Here is a 19,840-nt window from a genome sequence, read left to right on the forward strand (position 1 = left end):
GTTGTTCATTTATCTGTATGATTTAATAGAGAATAGTTTTCTTTCTATACATTGAGTATTGTCTTTTTTTTTTTTTTAGAGATGATTGAAAGGAAAGGGCAGTTGGGCAGTAAGATGGATGGCTGTTCTAGAGGACTGAAATCAGACTTGCACATTATGTCATAAACAGCGAGTGGAATGGAGAAGTCAGAGGGCAAGAGAGCTGTTTTAAGGGCGGCGCCAGTCAATTTGCGGCATCTTACTGGCTGCTGCAAACTCCTTGTCTTTCTACTGATGCAGATCTCTACAGCAACTGCAAGCACACCTGCATCAGGTTAGTGGGCTAATTAACACGATGATGCTTAACCAGCTTGCTTTTTATATTCGAGGGATCTTCAAAAAGTTTCCACACTTTCATATTTTTGTTGGAAATGGTGTGGGCGGGAGGAGTCTGAGAGACTGAGAGAGCTTATAGTCTGGATTTAGCACCATCTGATTTCCACCTTTTTCGATGCTCAAAGAAGCTTTAAGGGGAAGAAGATTTTCATGTGATGATGATGTGAAAGCAGCGGTGCATCAGTGGCTACACACTCAACCAAAAACATTTTTGCTGATCTGATGGCACTAAAAAGTTGGTACGACGCTGGGAAAAATGCATGGGAAGGTGACTATGTAGAAAAGTGCTGTAATGTGTATTTGAAATTCTTAATAAATAGAGTTTTAAAAGTGCTGAAACTTTTTGAAGAACCCTTGTTAGAAAGTTACTTAGGTCTTGTCTACACATAAATATGTATTTGTGTGCGCTTTTATATGCGTGTGTACCGATTAGGCATAACATTAAAACCACCTCCTTGTTTCTACACTTACTGTCCATTTTATCAGCTCCACTTACCATATAGAAGCACTTTGTAGTTCTACAGTTACTGACTGTAGTCCATCTGTTTCTCTACATACTTTTTTCACCTGCTTTTACCCTGTTCTATAATGGTCAGGACCCCCACAGGATCACCACAGAGCAGGTATTATTTAGGTGGTGGATCATTCTCAGTACTGCAGTGACAATGACATGGTGGTGGTGTGTTAGTGTGTGTTGTGCTGGTATGCGTAAATCAGACACAGCAAAAGATAACCCCTCAGACAGAAATTTAAAGATAATGCTAACTACAAGGGCAGCATTGAACACATTACTTACCCAAAGGGCAGTACGAAATTTGACATATGTTAAACAGAAGTGGTATGAGTTTGGTAACAAACCTAGTAAATATGTGGCAATGTTGGCCAGGGGGAGGCGCAATTCTAATAATATTGTTTCAGTAAAAGACACTCATGGTAATGGTAAATCAGACCTTAAAAGCATTAATAAAATATTTCATACTGGGCTAAAGATAACCTCAAACAATGGTATAATATCTGGACTGTTTTTTTTGGACTATACTGGGGATCGAATTTCAAGAATATTCTTTGAAAAAATAATAAAGAGTGGCTAGGATTTATCCCTTCATCACCAATTATTATAGTGGGACACTGGAGAAGTTTGTATTATAAAGATTTAAGTTGGGGGTTTGTATATGTGTATTTACTTTCTTTTATTTATCTACGGCTGTATAAACGGGTGTAAATCGAACATTGAATAGAGTGTGGGAGGCTTTGGATATTGTATATGTAAATATGTGTAGTGGTCACTGTTTGTATGTAAGTTCAAGTTTAACAATGTGAAAAATAATAAAAATACTTAAAAAAAAAATCAGATACAGCAGCGCTGCTGGAGTTTTTAAATACCGTGTCCACTCACTGTCCACTCTATTAGACACTCCTACCTAGTTGGTCCTTTTTGTAGATGTAAAGTCAGAGATGATCGCTCATCTATTGCTGCTGTTTGAGTTGGTCATCTTCTAGACCTTCATCTGTGGTCACAAGATGCTGCCCACGGGGCGCTGTTGGCTGGATATTTTTGGTTGGTGGACTATTCTCAGTCCAGCAGGGACAGTGAGGTGTTTAAAAACTCCATCAGCGCTGCTGTGTCTGATCCACTCATACCAGCACAACACACACTAACACACCACCACCATGTCAGTGTCACTGCAGTGCTGAGAATGATCCACCACCCAAATAATACCTACTCTGTAGTGGTCATAGGAGAGTCATGACTATTGAAGAACAGCATGAAAGGGGGCTAACAAAGCAGGTAGAGAAACAGATGGACTACAGTCAGTAATTGTAGAACTACAATTGCAATCCATCGCAGAATTCAAAACAGCTCTTAAAACTCATCTTTTTAAACTGGCTTATTCACTTTAACATATCTTGTACTTTTTGTTTTATGTTTGTGTGTTGTGAAAATTTGTTTGTTGTAGTTGTAATAACTTATTGTATGTTTTAATTCTTGTTTTAGTTGATGTAAGGTGACCTTGAGTGTCATGAAAGGCGCCAACAAATAAAATGTATTATTATTATTATTATTATTACAAAGTGCTTCTATATGGTAAGTGGAGCTGATAAAATGGACAGCGAGTGTAGAAACAAGGAGGTGGTTTTAATGTTATGCCTAATTGGTGTATTAGTGTGTTAGTTAGTGTGTGTGTTTGTGTATGTATGTGTGACTTTTATTACATTGCAGATGATATGAACCCAAGATATGTAATGTTTTGTCTGGTTAGCTGCATTCAATACACATATCCACTGTGTAATGGTGGAGCCCAGATCCCTTGAAACACCTAAGCTGAACCTAAGCTTTTTCTTTTTTTTTTCTATTTATTTCGGCATCTTTCCCCTTTTCTCCTGATTTAGTGTAACCAATGAGTGCTCCTCTGCTGGGAATCCCAATTGCATTCGAGGAGGGTATATTTTGCCTGCTCCACGCCCCTTCTGACGTGTGCACAGTCCCTCGACCCCTTCTTTTTCCTCTGCTCATCTTTGCTCCTCAAAGACTCTGTCTTTCATTGATACCGCTTTTGTTTCAAATTTGATTACAGTCACCTGTTGACATCACCTGTTTGAAATCAGATCAACATTTTTATTTATACCTAATTACTATCTCTAAATTGCCTTTGCCCCCTTTTTCGGAATGTGTTACAGGCCTGAAATGCATGAATGAATGTATATTAACTAATGAAATATAGCTGACCAGACAACACATGACATATCTTGGGTTCATACTGTCTGAAATGAAATAAATGTCAAAGTAAATGTGGGAAACATTTTTCATCATGATGAAAATGAATATAGACATCTCACCATAGACTTGTTTGACATCCTATTCTAATACAAAAGCTCCCATAACTGCCTCTACTCTTTTAGGAAGGCTTTGTTTGAATGTGAAATGAATCCGTGGTAAATCTGTGCCCACTTAGTCAACAAAGCATTTGCAAGGTCAGGCAGTGAGGCTAAATAAAACGGTCTGGCTCACATTCGACTGAATCATTCCAAAGGCGTTCTGAGTTTTTTCACACCAGACTCATCAAATTATGTGGAACAGGAAAGGATCTTCCACCAACTGAAGCAACTAAGTTAAAAAATATTGTTTTTTTTTGTTATAATACAGTGGTACCTTAAGATTCAATGTCACTTGGTTCTGGGAGTGGCATTGAGTTTAAAAGACGTTGAGTTTCAAGGTATTTTTTCCATAAGGATGTATGGGAAACCTGTTAATGCGTTCCATGGTCCCATGGACTTGCATATATATTTAGGCTTATGTAAAATAATGGGGTTGTTTTTGACACTTATACACTTAAAATAATACAAATATAATATAACACTGAAATAAAAAGCTGATTCTTACAATTTCTCAGAACCCCGAGCTGTAACGCAAGTTTAAAAGTGAAACAGTGAGGAAAATCCAGCTAAACACAGATACATGTGGAGCTTTCAGAGTGAATCTGATGGTTATTCCACACAAATGCAGATTCGTCTCATATTGCACACTTTGATGACGTATTACAGCACCGCTGAAGCCAAGCGCTGAACAAAGTGACTTTGTTGTTCATTTTAAATTAAATAAATACATTTTTAAAAAAACAAACTGAACATGTTGAGTTTAAGGGAAACTTTGAGTTTAAGGGTACAAATGCCTCAACGAAGGGAGTTGAGTTTAGAAGATTTTGAGTTCAGGGGATGTTGAGTTACAAGGTACCACTGTATAGACTATATTATTTCTACACCTACTAGCCATGGTTGTGGCTGAAACAGTTCGAGGGGTCAGAAGTAAACAATAACAAAATAATTTCAGTGCTTCTTGTATCCTGATGAATGTATTATTTCAAAACATTTACTAGTTTTTTCTAGGCTTAAGATTAAATATTATTGAAATTTTGTAATGATGGATGCTTTGGAAAAATCCCTTAAGCATTCAGGGCCCATGGCTGTATAAAGTTATATGATGATAATTTACTTTGGATGATTTTCCACAGTCAAGTAAGCTTTGCATTGCCATAGGCTTAGATGTAGCTCTGTGAGAAAGAGGAACCTGGTTCAGAATGAACATCTTTAAGCTTAGCTAAAGTATGTTGCTGATCATATGAACAGATAAAAGCATAAGCAAAGGCTATGTATTGCCAGCATATAAGCCCATGGCAATGTCATTAACTGTGGACAGTGTCCTGTATTACATCAGCTTCTAATTCATGACAAATCATATTTGTGGTTCTTGAATTACACCTGATCATCCATGCTTTACTCCTGTGTAAAATCTTCACCCTGTCATGCTACAGGCCCTCAAGTAAAGCCTTTGGCACTTGTGTGTATGTGGGTGTAAGATAGACAAATAGTTTATCATTATTCAACTGATGAGTCAAACTGATTGAAGCAAAGCTCTGCAGACGGCAGTAATTCTATGCTGTGCTGCTATTTATAAATGCCTTTGATGTTTCATATCTTCCTTTTTGTACCGTTTTATGTATGGGATTGTGGTTATGTGTGCGTGTGTGCGTGCGCACATCTGTGTATGTATGTGTGTGTTTGTGTGAATACGTGTGTGAGTGAGCAAGAAAGAGAGAACTGATTCTGCCGGTGTGAGAAATGCGTGTGAGCTTGGTCTGCTGTGTCTTTGGAATACAGATTAGGCAGTCAACACATGATGCATTACTGAAACAAGTACATACTCACACACACTCACACACGGGATTACCATGGAAACACCATTCCTGACCACGCCACAGATCTGTCTCCAGATTTTATCCTGATACACTTTGATGTACATAGTGTGTTTGTGTGTAAGTGAAAATGAAGTAACACAGATGCTAATTACTAGACATATTCAGTTTCGTATTAGCATGTATGACATTTGTATGAGTCCTACATGGTTTGAAGTGGGATGTAAGAGCTGTACTAAAGAGAATCTTCTGGTTCTTTGAGGTATGACGGAGGTTGAGATCTTATTAACACCACTCCAACACTCCATTTTTTAAATCATATACATATGGTGATTGTATAGACCCTACTTTTTAAAATATTGTGCAATATGCATGGGCATCATCCTGGAATATTAAAATACAGTTGGAAAAGCATACAGCTGTCACAATTCAAGCCTCTGTGCTCCTGGAACTCAGGTGCACCTGCCACGCCCACCTCTCCACATGTTCATGTTAGAGGGAATTTTGTTTTCAGTGGCAAGCCAACGCCCCTTATGATGATTAGTCCCATTCTGTTAATTAGCCCCAGCTGCCCCTCATCTGAGGACATTTAAGAGGGGAGCTGGGAAACAGTCAGTTGGAGACTATTTTGCTTCTGAACTCTGGTCTGGTTTGTTCCTAGCCCCTTGTTCCTAGCCCCTTGTTCCTAGCCCCTTGTTCCTAGCCCCTTGTTCCTAGCTCCTTGTTCCTAGCCCCTTGTTCCTAGCCCCTTGTTCCTAGCCCCTTGTTCCTAGCCCCTTGTTCCTAGCCCCTTGTTCCTAGCTCCTGTTATTTTGATTTGATTTGATCTGGTCTGTTTGCCTGATTCCGTTCGTCAGCCAATGCCTTTGTAAGTTCTGTTTAGCCCTGTTAGTCCAGTTTAGTTCTGTTTGGCCTGTTTAGTCTTTGTTCGTCAGCCTTTGCCCTTAGTCCTGTTTAGTCCCGTCTAGTGTTTAGCTTTTGTCTCTGTTTGTTAGCCCTGTTAATCTTTGTTCCTTAGCCTTTGTTTGTTTTGCTCTGTTTAGCTTAGTTCATGTTTAGCATTTAGCTTAGTTTAGATTTAGCATTGTTCGCTTAGGGTTTGGGTTAGCTTCGTTCTCTGTATGTTTAGATTAGCATTTAGCTTAGCATAGGTCTTGTTTGCTTGTCTTGTTTATACTGTTCTTCTGTATCTTGGTTATTATTGTATAACTGTTGTTCTACATCTCTGCGTGTGTGTCCACCCCTCTTGTCTGTCATAGCCCATAAGTGTTACAACAGTAATTGCACCAAAGGGTTTGTATATTAACAAATGAAGTCGAGCAGACAAAACATGAAGTCTTGGGTTTATATTGTCTACAATGTCAATGTAAAAAATGTTTTCTCATCAATACATTTTATGACCAAATGTATGCAAACATTCGACTACAGGCTTGTTTGACATACCATTCTACAACCAGGAGTTTTATTTTAAACTTTCCCATAGCTGCCTCTACTTTTGGGAATTTGGGCCCACCTATTTAAAAAAAGCATTGGCAAGGTCAGGCAATGAGGCTAAATGGAAAGGTTTGGCATTCTGAATGATCCCAAAGGGGTTCAGTGGGTTTTTTCCACACCAGATTCATCAAACCATGAGCAAAGTTATCGTCTTAATGTAATAATACATTTGGAAAAGTAAAGCGTATTTGCACCATAGGGTTGTCTTAAGTTGTCTAATTTAAAATTTCCTGTTTTACAATGATGCAAAACAATCACTAAAATTGATGCAAAATGCCACTAGTATTATGGAAACCCAAATGCATTTAACAGTTGGCAGTAGATACTGTGTATTAAAGACATTGTACATTATTTTCCATTCCTCACAGGTCCGTGTTTGGTTCTCCTCGCATTGCTATGTGACCTCATGCCAGGGATGTTATTGATTAATTGATTAATCAATAACCACTGGAGAATTAATTGTTTGGTTGATGCTATTGATTACTATGTCATCTAACTGTATTTCCAAAAGCAGGCATTTGATTTACACTGAGAGCTACAGATCTGTGAGTGGAACAGAGCGTAGAAACAGTGCTAATTTCTGACTCACTCTTACTAACCTTTACAATGCATGCACCAGTTCTGTTTACATATGAAAGCGCTGCAGTTACAAACAGGAAAAAATATATCTATTTGTTTTATTTATAGGGATGTAACGATGCATCACAAGGCAGTTAAAAATCGGTGCACATGTGCCACAATTCGAATCGATAATTCATGTAAAATGAATCGATATTCACTTTAAACAGCAGAGGGCACTGGTGCTATTCACCTCGCCTGGTTGTACGGGATTTTCCAGCCAAATTTATGTGAGGATACTTTCTTTATTTGTATTATTTATTAATATAATGTGGGATTTGTTTTAAAATTTCATTTCAGATTTTTTTTTTTTACACATAAAGGGAAATGTGCAGCATTGTTTTGCATAGTTTGTACTTACCTCAGAAATAAAAGGGCATTCATTATTTAGATAAATAAAAGATTTTATTTATTTATTTTTCCCTTTTTCTCCCCTTTTAGCGCATCCAATTGTTCAATTTGCATCGTGCTTCCTCTCTGTCTACACCGAACCCTGCCCTGACCAAGGAGATCGAAGCTAACCCATATCCCCTCCAAAACATGGGCAGCAGCCTGATGCATTTTTGCCACCCACACATTGATGAGTTTGGCGCCACCTAGTGTTGCATGCGGAGAGACACAACCTAAGGGCACTCTTCCTCATCTCTGTGCAGGCGCCTCTAATCAGCCGGCAGAGGTCTTAATCACATTCTGACAGAGAGAGACCCACATCCGGTTCTTTGTCCCGTCCCCCCCAACTGAGCAACCGGCCAATCGTTGCTCATACAGCCACTCAGCCTCGAACTGGTGAGGCAGAGCTGGATTCGATATAAGGTACTCAGAACCAGCTCTGGTCGCAGCGTGTCTTTTTACCGCTGCGCCACCTGAGCGGCAGATTTAATTTTTTTAAGAGAAATAATAAAAGGAAACTTTGTCATTTGTCTTTAATTTAATTTTGTTTAAAGAAACGGGTCTCGTGAACCCAGTTTTGTGAAGCGTATCGCATCGTGGGTAGAGTGTATCTTTACATCCCTAATTATTTAAATAATAAATGAAGGAACCATTGCACATTAAAATCATAAACAAAAGCTGTATTTTATCAGCATGGAGATACTGTACTATTAAGAAAAGTTAAGGTACTGGACTAATTAGGAAAACAATTGGCAGTAAACACAGTTTATTGCTGCAACAACATCCACTTTTCAACTTTACTAAGCTTAACCTCATTTAAGATAGACTTAAAAGAGTGCAGGGGCTAGAATGGCCTGCCAGTAGTTCAAAGCTCTTTCCTGTTAAAACCATGTGGTGCATTGTAAGGTGCAATGTATGACAAAAAAAGCCCAGGACTGTAGAGCAGCTGAAGTGTTATGTCAGGGAGGAATGAGGGAGAAATACACCATAATAACTACAACAGTTGGTATTCAAAATTGATGATGATTACAGAATTCTGTAAATGATTGATGTGTTAATCAATGATTAATGATGTTGAAATGATTAATTAAAAGTAAATGTAATGTAACACAGTGACCAACATGTCCCGACCCTTTTTTGAAATGTGTTGCAGCCATTAAATGGTGATTGAGTGTATTTATACAAAAACATGTTTGTACTGTACTAACTGAAAACATGTCAAATTACTTCTCCCCATTTTTCTCCCCATTTTTGTGCACTCAATTTTTGTCTTCCGCTGCTGAGAGATACCAGATTGCATCCAAGGAGAGCACGTCGCTGTACACGCCTCTTCCGACACGTGTACAGCCCTCCTCTTCTCGCCCCTGCATTCTGCACAGGCGTCTCTTCCGCCAATCAGTCTTTACACAGCGTATGAAGACCCACCCTTCAGTGGCCAATTAGTATCTGCTGCAGGCACTTGCCAATTATGCCCGCCAGATGGCGCCCAGCCAACCAGGGGCAACACTGAGTCTCGAACCAAGGAGTTCAAACTCGGCGCTGGTGTGCTAGCGGAATATCCCGCTGTGCCACCTGGGCACTGTCAAATTACTTTTCAAATCATTGCTGCTTGATATAACCTACATTTGTCCTACTTTTGAGGAATTAGGTTTGTACTAAACAGGCCTTCCAGAAACTTAGCCTCATATGTAGCTGTTTGCCGTAAAAAGTCAATTGACATTGCTTTTAGAGACGGTTATGGACAACTTATGATAGGTTCCTAATAACTGAGCTTTTCAGTTTTCACTTCAACCTTCCACTATCCATGCTTGTCGATACATATTGCACAGCTGTATGCTTGATTGTTTGCACTTGCCAGCAATACATGTACTCAGCGAAATATCAATTTACTAATTCCAAAGTATGCCCGAATAATTTTGGCCATGCACTGTTCATTACACATCTCGTCATGGTTTGTAATTGAAATTTCAGACAACATATTCACATCCCCATATCCCAGTTGTTTCCAGTTAAAATGTAGCAAATTAAACTGCTTATACTGTCATTTTGTTTTAGAAAGCCAGTGTTCATTGGCATTGAATGTTGACCTGGATGTAGTAACTGTCAAAAATGCTCTGACAGCGATAGCAGTTAAATGAGGTAGACACTTGGCTGGCATCCCTCTTGTCTCTGGGCTGAGTGGAATGACACACTGGCCCACAATCCCTGCTCAGCTCTGCCAGCCTCCTACACTCTGCCTGTAGTTTCAGACTTAATTACATCTCTACCTCAAAGTAATTCACCATTACAATGAGGAAAAGAAGTGTATAGTGTGAACAGTCAGATACAAGAACAGTTGTTATACTGTTACGATATACAGTAAAAACCATGATGTGTTTAGAAATTATGCTGATGCATTTAGAAGTTTGTTAAATTTCATTCAACAGTAGCTATTTGTAATGGACCTACTTACCGTACCATGGAGATCAGCAGTGGGCTCAGATTACAGAGTCATGTCCATCTGCCCTGCCACTAATGACCAGCAGGGAGCATGGAGGTGCAGATGACTGTCTCTTTAATCAGACAGTCTCATCAGCAGTAATGCGCTATAACTGTGAAAGCCCTTTAAATACCGGTTCTTAATGAGCTTTTGTTGGTGTGCTCATTGGTTTTGTGTTTGTATGGTATCCACGCGTCAGTGACACCTGCACCATACTCTGTGAGGCTGATATCTTTTAATAATCACAGATGATCTCTTTTTCCGGAAACAAGAGTCATCACACAGGTGGACTGAGTAGCTAGTGCTGTGGTATCTCAGTTTTGACCACTGTCCTTTGATCATATTGTCATGTAGGCTTACTGTATGTCCCTGTAGGACGAATGTCTGTTTTCATTTTTGGAGGAATGTGTGGCGTGTGATACCCCCTACTCCATTAGTGCACTTGTCTATCTGTTCTTTCGCCTCTCCACTTTTGGCTGTGGATTGAATTTGGCTATTTTTTAATCAGCTTTCTTTTATTTATTTATTTATTTATTATTATTTTTATGCATTTTTCCTCCCGATTTTAGCGCATCCAATTTGTCTTCCGCTGCTGACATACTCCAGATTTGCATCCAAGGAGAGCACGGCACTGTCCATGCCTTCTTTACACGTGTACAGCCCTCATCTTCTTCTGCCAATCAGGGTCCTTACACAACGTATGAAGACCCACCCACCCACCCACATATAGTCCGGTCCTCACCCTGCAGATACGGCGGCCAATTTGTATCTGCTGCAGGCACTGCCAATTATGCCTGCCAGATGGCGTCCAGCCGACCGATGGCAACACCGATCCTCAAACCCAGCTTTCTTTTATTTTGGCCACCCTTTAATTTGGAGTTTCGTTTTTGTTTGTGGCTGCAGTATTGCTTTTACTTGGATTCATCTTCTCTGTTCTTGCAAGTGTAAGGCTTCATATGCCACGCCAGGAGAGAGGCTTACCCCACCCTGTTACAGGCATTTCTTTACATTAATTTACAAACAGAAACTGCCATAAAACTAGGTTTGCTGAAATATTGGTTTAAAGTCTGAATGTGTAAGAAAAAACACAAAACTTTAAGATGACATAGGGATAGGCCAGGCTAAAAATGGAAACATCCCTCTGTGGGCAGTACTATTTATTTATTCATCCCACATTAGAACATGATTCATTCTGATCAAGATCACAGTTGGTTTAAAATCCCATTCATGAAACTTTTTATGTACAAACATTTTCAATTGATCTATTCACTTAATTACCAATACATAGTGGTACTTGTATTAGCCAGTATACCTACTGGCATGTTTTAAGGAGTAGAAAGAAACTGGAGTAAAAATTCATGAAGCACATAGAGAACTAAAGGCAAGGATTTAACCCAGTTACCCAACACAAGCATTTCAAATTGTGGTGAAAAGTTTTTTTTTTCTATTTTTAGGAAGCAGGAAATTAGGTTGGTAACTTAAGCTCTGCATTTATTTGCAACTCATCTGTTTCCACCATATGTGAATTTCTAGTTAGTATGAGGCAAAATCAGTTATATCACAGGAGGTATAGGCAGCTATTAGTTGATAAATTTTTAACAACACTAAACACAATGTGTTTGGCTTTTTTTTTGTTTTTTTGGGTATTTTGAAATGTAATTCATTTTAATAAAAAAATACTATTATTTCTACTATTTCTATATTGCATTACTTGTATTATTATTATGAGGGTTCTTCAGTTTTTGCACTTTTATATTTTGGTTGGAAACGGTGAGGGTGGGACGAGTAGTAATTGGTCGTGTCTGAGAGACTGAGAGAGAGCTTATAGTCCTGATTTAGTGCCATCTGATTTCCACCTTTTTGGACCGCTCAAAGAAGCTTTAAGAGGAAGAAGATTTTCATGTGATGATGATGTGAAAGCAGCGGTGCATCAGTGGCTACGCGCTCAACCAAAAACATTTTTTCCTGATGGCATTGTGGGGGCCGCTCAGGTGGCGCAGCGGTAAAATACGCTAGCACACCAGAGCTGGAATTTTGAATACATCGAATACCGTCTGAGCTGGGCGGCTATATGAACAACGTTTGGCTGTTGTTCATACAGGGTTAGGGAGCCGGATAGGGACCTCATAACTGATGCAATTACGACCTCTGTATAATGGAATAATGCTGATCAGGGTGTGGCTCTCCGTGCACAGGGCTGATTCGCATATAAACTCAGCTGGTGCAGGTGAAAAAAATGCAGTCGGCTATTGCTCACGTATCGCTCTCCTCAGTCAGGGGCGGGGGTCAGCACCAGTAGAAAGGAAGCGTAACGCAATTGGGTAAAAATTGGACGAGCTAAAAATCGGGAGAAAAAGGGGAGATGCTGGCCGCTCAGGTGGCGCAGCGGTAAGAAGAAACGCGCTGCAAGCAGGGCTGGATTCTGAGAAGCGTGGTATCGAATCCAGCCTTGCTTTACCGGTTCGAAGCTGAGTGGCTATATGAGCAACGATTGGCCGGTTGCTCATGTGGGGGGTGGGACAAAGAACCGGATGTGGGTCTCTCTCTGTCAGAATGCGATTGCGTTCTCTGCCGGCTGATTGGGGGCGCTTACACAGAGATGGGAGAGGGTGCCCTTAGGGTGTGTCTCTCCGCATGCAACGCTAGGTGGCGCCAAACTCGTCAATGTGTGGGTGGCAAAGATGCATCTGGCTGCTGCTCGTGTTTCGGAGGGGATACGGGTTAGCTTCAATCACCTCCGTCAGGGCAGGGTTCGGCATAGACAGGGGAGAAAAAGGGGTAAAAAAAATAAAATAAAATAAAATAAAATAAAAGGGGAGATGCTGGAAAAATGCATCGGAAGGTGACTATGTAGAAAAGTGATGTCATTTGTTTTTGAAATTCTTAATAAATAGAGTTCATAAAAAGTGCGGAAACTTTTTGAAGAACTCTCATATTATTATTCTTAACAATACAATTTAATTTCTAGTTTAAGTAATGTGCTTTGCTTTTTCCTTTATCTCTTACAGAGGAGCTCTCATCCACTTTATCAAAACGGGACCTTGATACCTTTCCAGAAAAGGCGCACTTACAACAAGCTTCCTCATCCTCATCACAGCACTCAGAACTCAGGCCCCTAGGTTACCGCTCATCAGACTCCAAACTTTCTGTCCACCACAGCAATGCATCCAGCATAGCACCCACACCATCCCTCGGTGCTGACGGTGGATCAGGTAACCTAGGCGACGGTGCACATGGCATTCACCTGCTGCTACGGCCACCTGATCTTCTCACACCCAGTCAGTTTCCTCCTCTTCATGGCCACAGCCCACCTACACCAGCCCCTCCCACTCTTCTCACAAACGAGGACCCGGACTCCGCTCAGTCTACAGAAGTCGACTGGGGGTCTGGGGATTACCTGGAAACCATGACTTTTATGGGTTCTGAAGGGGATCAGCTTTCTCTTGTCACCACCGTTCCAACTCATGGACATGACCCAAATGAATCTGATACTGACTCAGATAACGGGATTAGCTACAACACTGACTTTCCTTCTCGGCATGTTCCTACTCTCTCTTCTAGGCAACTCCTTCCCAGTGTAACTGTTGGCTTTGACACTAGCCTAAGGACTCCACACCCCACTGATCCCCGCCTTCCCCATATACCTAACATCTCCCCAGATGATCTGGATTTCGATTGGGCAGAACTGTACCCTATTGAGCCCACTGAGATGCTGCTTCCAGACATGAACAGCTTGGAGTACTACAACACCCTGCAGGCTAAAGAGAACGCCAGTGCGGCTCGCAACCATACACACCTGGCTCCACCGCATATTGTTCCTACAGCCACCCACACACCCCTTCCAGGCTCCACACACACACTTGCACCCTCTATGGGTGTGAGCCCTTCGACGGACCAAGTGGATGCCCCACATTTTATACCCAGCGTTACACCCACCCCATCACAAAAACCATCCACACCCCCTGCTCCTGACAAAGCCCCTACTTATCCAAAGAAGTCTTCTCCTCGCCCAACTTTACACGATTCTAAAGCAGTCAGTGCCCAACCTGACGTGCCCACAACTCCACATGTTGTCTCACAGGGTCCAGCCATTCAGGCTGTAACACTTCAAGCACCTTCACCTCCAAAACTTCAAACAGTGCCTAAAGCTATTACCACCACTACTGCAACTACAACAACCACAATTTCTACCAAGCCTCCACCTCCTGCGGCTCCCAGAAGTCCTGTCTCCACAACATCCCGGCAGTACGTCTGCAACATCACAAAGCCAGACATGTACCTGGTCAAAGTGGGTAAGTTTTATATTTCTTGCAGTAAGGTCATTTTTTTTTACAATATAGTGCTAACTTAAAGCTGCTGTAGGTGACACAAGCAAACTTGGTAACACCAGAATACAATGTCAAATTACATCAGACATCAAGTCTTTCCATGAGATTTTGCTGTGTACCTGTGGGAATTTTTGCCCATTTCGTCAAAAGAAAAAGAGCTTTAACGCCAGGCACTGATGTTGTATGAACAAGCCTGGCTTGCAATCATCTCTTCAGTTAGTCCCATAGGTATTTATTTGGGTTGAGGTCATGCTGGACCTGAAAAACTAGCACATGCCTCCTCCAACACATTTTATTTACCACCCTTTTCTCTGGCCAGCAGAGAATGTTACAGAGAGCTTATATAAATATAAACACACTATGCTCTCTGTATTCCTCCACCTCTCTTGCCACTGTATCAACCAGACAGTAGAAAACACTGTTGGAGACACAAGCAGGTGACTCTTCATCCAGGCTTACTTTATCAACTTACAGCAGCTTTACCATTGTGCATTGATTCAGTGTACACATCTAATGTAAGTGGATAAAGCACAGTATCTTTAAACCCCAAAGGCATGCCAAGTGGGACGTCTGTGGCGTTTGCTAAGACTCATGTGAGGGAGATTCTAAGACGAGAGTTCAACCGCTCCATAGAGCTGCAGGTGGGTTCATTTCATACATGGATATTTTAGGAATGTGGAAAAAAAAACATATATCAGTGGTGGGCAAACTACAGCCACATATAACCCACAAAGCTGTTTAATCTGGCCCGTCGAGTGTTTTCAAAATTGTCCTAAAGACATTCATTTCACCTTTTCCTGCAATACTCCAAACACTACAGACCTTTTGCTAAAGCCTACTAAAATTGAATAGGCTAGTATGTAATTTTTACCTATTAGGAGTTTCACATGTAATTTATATTAGTTCATCTCCCCATCTGCTATTGACCCAGCCCGTCTATAAAATTTTAAAATCCAGTGTGGCCCTTGAGCCAAAAAGTTTGCCCACCCCTGTTTTATATTCATCTCTGTGTTAAAACAGTGCATGAACCTGTGTGAATTACAGGTGTGGCATCAATTTGTGTTTTTCAGGTTCTCAAAGCTCCACCCAATTTTGTCTTTCGTGCTGTGTCTGGTCCACTGGTATACACAGCGGTGTCAATCATAAACACTCTTCGTCAGTCAGTTCGCAGCACTTCCTCACCCACCATTCTCACAGTCACTCCCATTTATGCAGTACCTGACTACATCAACCAGGTTCACTCAGGTGAGCACTGTATTACTCTCAATATTAAGTCTTATTTATTATGTTAACATGTCAACATCCAAAATAAGAAAGGGAGAAAGAACAAAAGAAAGAGAACACGAAACATGGGAAATTACCCAAAAAACTGGCATCCAGTTATTGTCTACGAGGCTTAATGACCAACTCCTGTGTGCCTCTTCCCTAAAGTTTTCCTCTGTGTGCACTGATTTCTTACACAACCCAAAACATTAATAGATTAGAATGTTTGTATAAATTACTGTTAAGCTGATTGTGAGATACAGTGGTACCTTGAAACTCGACGTTAATTGGTTCTGGGACTGATGTCGAGTTTTAAATATGTTGAGTTTCAAATCATTTTTCCCCATAAGAGTGTATGGGAAACCTGTTAATGCGTTCCATGGACTCAAGGAACTGAATATATTTTAGGCTTATGTAAAATAATGGGGTTGTTTTTGACACTTATACACTGAAAATAACACAAATATAATATGAAAACATTAATTAATAATATAAAAATATAATTAATATAAAATACAATAAAACCTGCACTTTACCTTTACATCTTTTTTTTCTTATGCTTCCTAATCGTGGATGCTGGATTTTGAAATACCGTATTCCATTCAGTAAAGGCGCATTCACATGAGAAGTATCCCTCAGCAGCGGAAGACAAATTGAGTGTGCTAAATTGGGAGGAAAATGGGGAGAAAATGCATTTAAAAAAAAGCTCAAGTAAACGAAAAGTTAAAAATAGAAGAATTTTTTATAATTTTTCTAGTTTGCAGTTAAAAATTTATTAAAGCAATTTATTTAAATTATATGTGTACGTGGGAATTTCAACTGTATGCTATTATAGTGCATGTCCAGAGTAATTTTGTCAAGCTGGTGTAAACATGTATTTTTATGTACTTTTTGGGGTGCAGTACTGCAGTTTGTGCCAAGTCACGTAGATGTGCGAGTGTGCAGCTTCAGTGAGCGCGTAGAGAGGGGACTGCTTATGGCCTACTCAGAAGTCTGCAGGCGATCCCAGGAAAATGGAAACTTCAGTGTGCATGTACGTATAGGATTTATAAGAACAATGATGTACACTGTAAATCAGAATACTGTTGTATATTGAAATAATCACATGAAATTGAAAGTGTAAGTGTTATCTAGGTTGCACTTTGTAAATGTGTGGTAAATTTTGGTGTAGATCTTAAACATCACCGTCAGTATGATGAAAGGCCAGCGGCAGCAGAAGACTCCGGTGGATATTACGTTTACTATCCGCGATTCTCATGGCTACCTCAAGGGGTCGGATGTCAGTGCTCATCTGAGACAGCTGAATGTGGTGGAGTTCAGCTTTTACCTGGGATTCCCTGCTATTCAGATAGCAGAGCGTAAGTACACACAGACACAAACAACTTAAACCTATACAAAACACGGTATACAACTGTAGGTTAATAACCTTCTTTTTTCTCTTCTTTTCTTTTTTTTTTTTTTTTTCTCTTCTCAGCTTTCCATTATCCTAAACTGAATGTAACTCACCATTTACGATCCTCCTGGGTCAAGACAGGTATGTATGATTTATGTCTAAATATTATATCTTTAAACATGTTTTAACTGCACACTCCAGAACAAATACAAACATAATTTGGGTTTTTGGTCTAGCTTTTCTTTTTACCAGTTGGGAGTGCAACTGCAATAAGTAAAATTACTGTAAATTGACATTACTATTAAAGCTCCAAAATTCTGAAAAAAATACCACCCAACATACAAATCATTCAAGGTCCCAGCAAGCTACCTGTTACAGACATCTAAGATATTTGTACATGTGATCAGTGTGAGTAGCAATTGGATTGTTGGTTATCAGCACCCTGCCTTCTGAATTCCCATACACAGAATGTTAGGCAGAGCCAAAAGCACATCATTTAAAAAGCATGTTATTTAGCCAGTCTGTTAGCCAAGTACCTATGTTACCTGCTGACAGTCCCATTATACTGCTATATTTATACCTGTTTAATGTTTTAATAAACTGCTAAGCATTTCATTAATTTAATTATTTTAATTTGTTATTTATGTTTTGTTACCATGTTAACATTTAGCATTTTATCAATACATGTAGTGATATAACCTGTGCAAGTTATTTGCTTAATGTGTGTGTTGCAGTATTACTGGGCGTGTTAGATCAGCGTGTGAGTGAACGGACATTCCAAGCTAAGATGGAGAGGCGACTGGCTATGTTGGTTGGGGAGGGGCTAGGGTTAAGCGGTGGTCGACGCTTAAAAAGAGCAACGGCTATGGGCAACAGTAGTCTGCAGGTACTCAAACAGTTATGCATACAATATTTCAGGTTTCAGGTGTCATTGTTAAATTTGATCTGGAAGCTAAATTTTAAAATTTAGCTCTTTATTACCAATTGTAATTTATCTGCTGCCAAATTTGCCAGTCTCTTGTTTTTATTGAACTTATGTTAATTTATTATGTATTTATTTTTGTATTTTTGGTAATTGTTTGGGGACTAAAAAACAACTTTTATTAGTTTAACATGAATAACAACAAGCCAAACAGGTTTTTTTTAAGATTTAAGATTTTTAAGATTGACCATTTCACCACACATTGACAACTGATTAAATAAAATTAACTGATGAATTAGTAAAATACATCAATAAATCAATAAAATGTATTTGGACACTTTTTATTATTGAGTTCAGGTACTTATTGCTAACAGGTGTAAACAATTATTTAAATAAAACAATTAAATGATTCCAGCATGCCTGCACTTGTGCACAAAGCAAGATGAATACGCAGTCTTTTATTTTGGATGCCCATACTTTTGGAATGAGATGTTTAACATGCTTATGTTTGGGTGTCCACATACTTTTGGCCATAGAGTGTACATCATGAAATACTTAAACAACAATTCCTATTTTTCTATGGTTCATAGTTTTGACATAATGAAACTACAATACAGATAAATAAATAAATAAATAAAAAGCTGCTGATCGTGTGTTTAAATCAAAAACTGACCAATTCTCACCCATGTGGCACACTTGGATCCTGTGAATTTAAACTATGATGATGTGACAAGCCATGGAGCTAGGAGCTGATGGGTCATGCTTTCTTGGTGTCATGCTATTAGTATATCAAGGCCAATCCTGGACATTTGTGCATTTTTTCAAACATGTGACCTGCACAATGACAGCTAATAAAAATAAGATGATTTTAATGGGCTGCTGCTTCTGAAGATGCTGTTGACTGGCTCTGTGTATCTTAAATAAAGCAGCTTGTCTTTGGCCTACCAGATTTTTGGCTGCCATTTGATAGGATAGACCTAGAAACTGGATTAAAATAGATTTTTTTAACAAATGCATTTTTCATTGTGCATACATGAATCATTAATTCTAAGTGTGTGTTTGTTTGGTTTTTTTCTTTGTGTATTTCCTGTCAGATTGTGCGAGCTTTACGCTTAGACAGTGCAGATAACCCTTTAGAGCTGGTATATTTTGTGGAGACTGGGTCAGGAGTGAGGCTGCCAGCTCAGACCACTGCTGCTATGCTGAACAGACTCAACCTACAGAGGGCAGCTATAATACTAGGCTATCGTGTGCATGGACTACTGGCCACGCGTAAGCCACACACATTAACAAACAATACATAATAGGCTTAAAAATATGTAGAAACTTCTCTCACTCAGCTGTAAGAGAATCCAGAGTAACACAAACTAATGTGTTGTGGGGCAGAAATATACTGGTAAAATAAACAAATGGTCTACATTTTTAGAAAACCCATAACAATGTGTATTTACTATGTTGAGTTTCATGTGTGATGTGTTTCAGCTGTGGAAAAGTTATCACTGGCTCCCTCTGAGACACAGCCCAGTAACGTGTGGCTGATTGTTGGAGTGGTGGTGCCCGGACTAGTGGTTCTTCTTATAATTATCATCCTCTACTGGAAGCTGTGTCGCTCTGAGAAACTGGAATTTCAACCCGATGCCATGAGCACCATTCAGCAGCGACAGAAGGTCTATATCAAACCATTTTTCTGTCAGCAAAAATACATTTTTAAGACATAGTGTCCTTTACAACCATTACATTACACTCCACAAAATTTGGAGTATTACAGTATTACTAATTAGGTAAGTAGTATTATTAAGTAAGTACATTCACTCTTTACCTGGATATGGGTGTTTAAAAATAATTGTATATTAATCAGCACCTTTGCTGTAAATGAAATATGCCATT

The 19,840-nt window shown here is 39.6% G+C and overlaps 1 protein-coding gene across 1 annotated transcript in view; it reads left to right on the forward strand.

Annotated features, from left to right (window-relative positions):
- Positions 1-201: 201 nt before the first annotated feature.
- si:dkeyp-27e10.3 (UPF0606 protein KIAA1549) overlaps positions 202-19,840 on the forward strand; it is a 37,964-nt gene continuing 18,325 nt past the window's right edge. Inside the window, exons 1-10 of the mRNA XM_063005263.1 lie at positions 202-313; positions 13,056-14,339; positions 14,928-15,016; positions 15,446-15,620; positions 16,541-16,671; positions 16,810-16,996; positions 17,113-17,172; positions 17,766-17,917; positions 19,048-19,225; positions 19,436-19,620. Of these exons, the coding sequence (XP_062861333.1) occupies positions 274-313; positions 13,056-14,339; positions 14,928-15,016; positions 15,446-15,620; positions 16,541-16,671; positions 16,810-16,996; positions 17,113-17,172; positions 17,766-17,917; positions 19,048-19,225; positions 19,436-19,620 (2,481 nt within the window). The 5' untranslated portion in view covers positions 202-273. The remainder of the gene's footprint in view (positions 314-13,055; positions 14,340-14,927; positions 15,017-15,445; positions 15,621-16,540; positions 16,672-16,809; positions 16,997-17,112; positions 17,173-17,765; positions 17,918-19,047; positions 19,226-19,435; positions 19,621-19,840) is intronic.

This window comes from Trichomycterus rosablanca, chromosome 1 (assembly GCF_030014385.1).
Source record: "Trichomycterus rosablanca isolate fTriRos1 chromosome 1, fTriRos1.hap1, whole genome shotgun sequence".
Taxonomy (NCBI): Eukaryota; Metazoa; Chordata; class Actinopteri; order Siluriformes; family Trichomycteridae; genus Trichomycterus; species Trichomycterus rosablanca.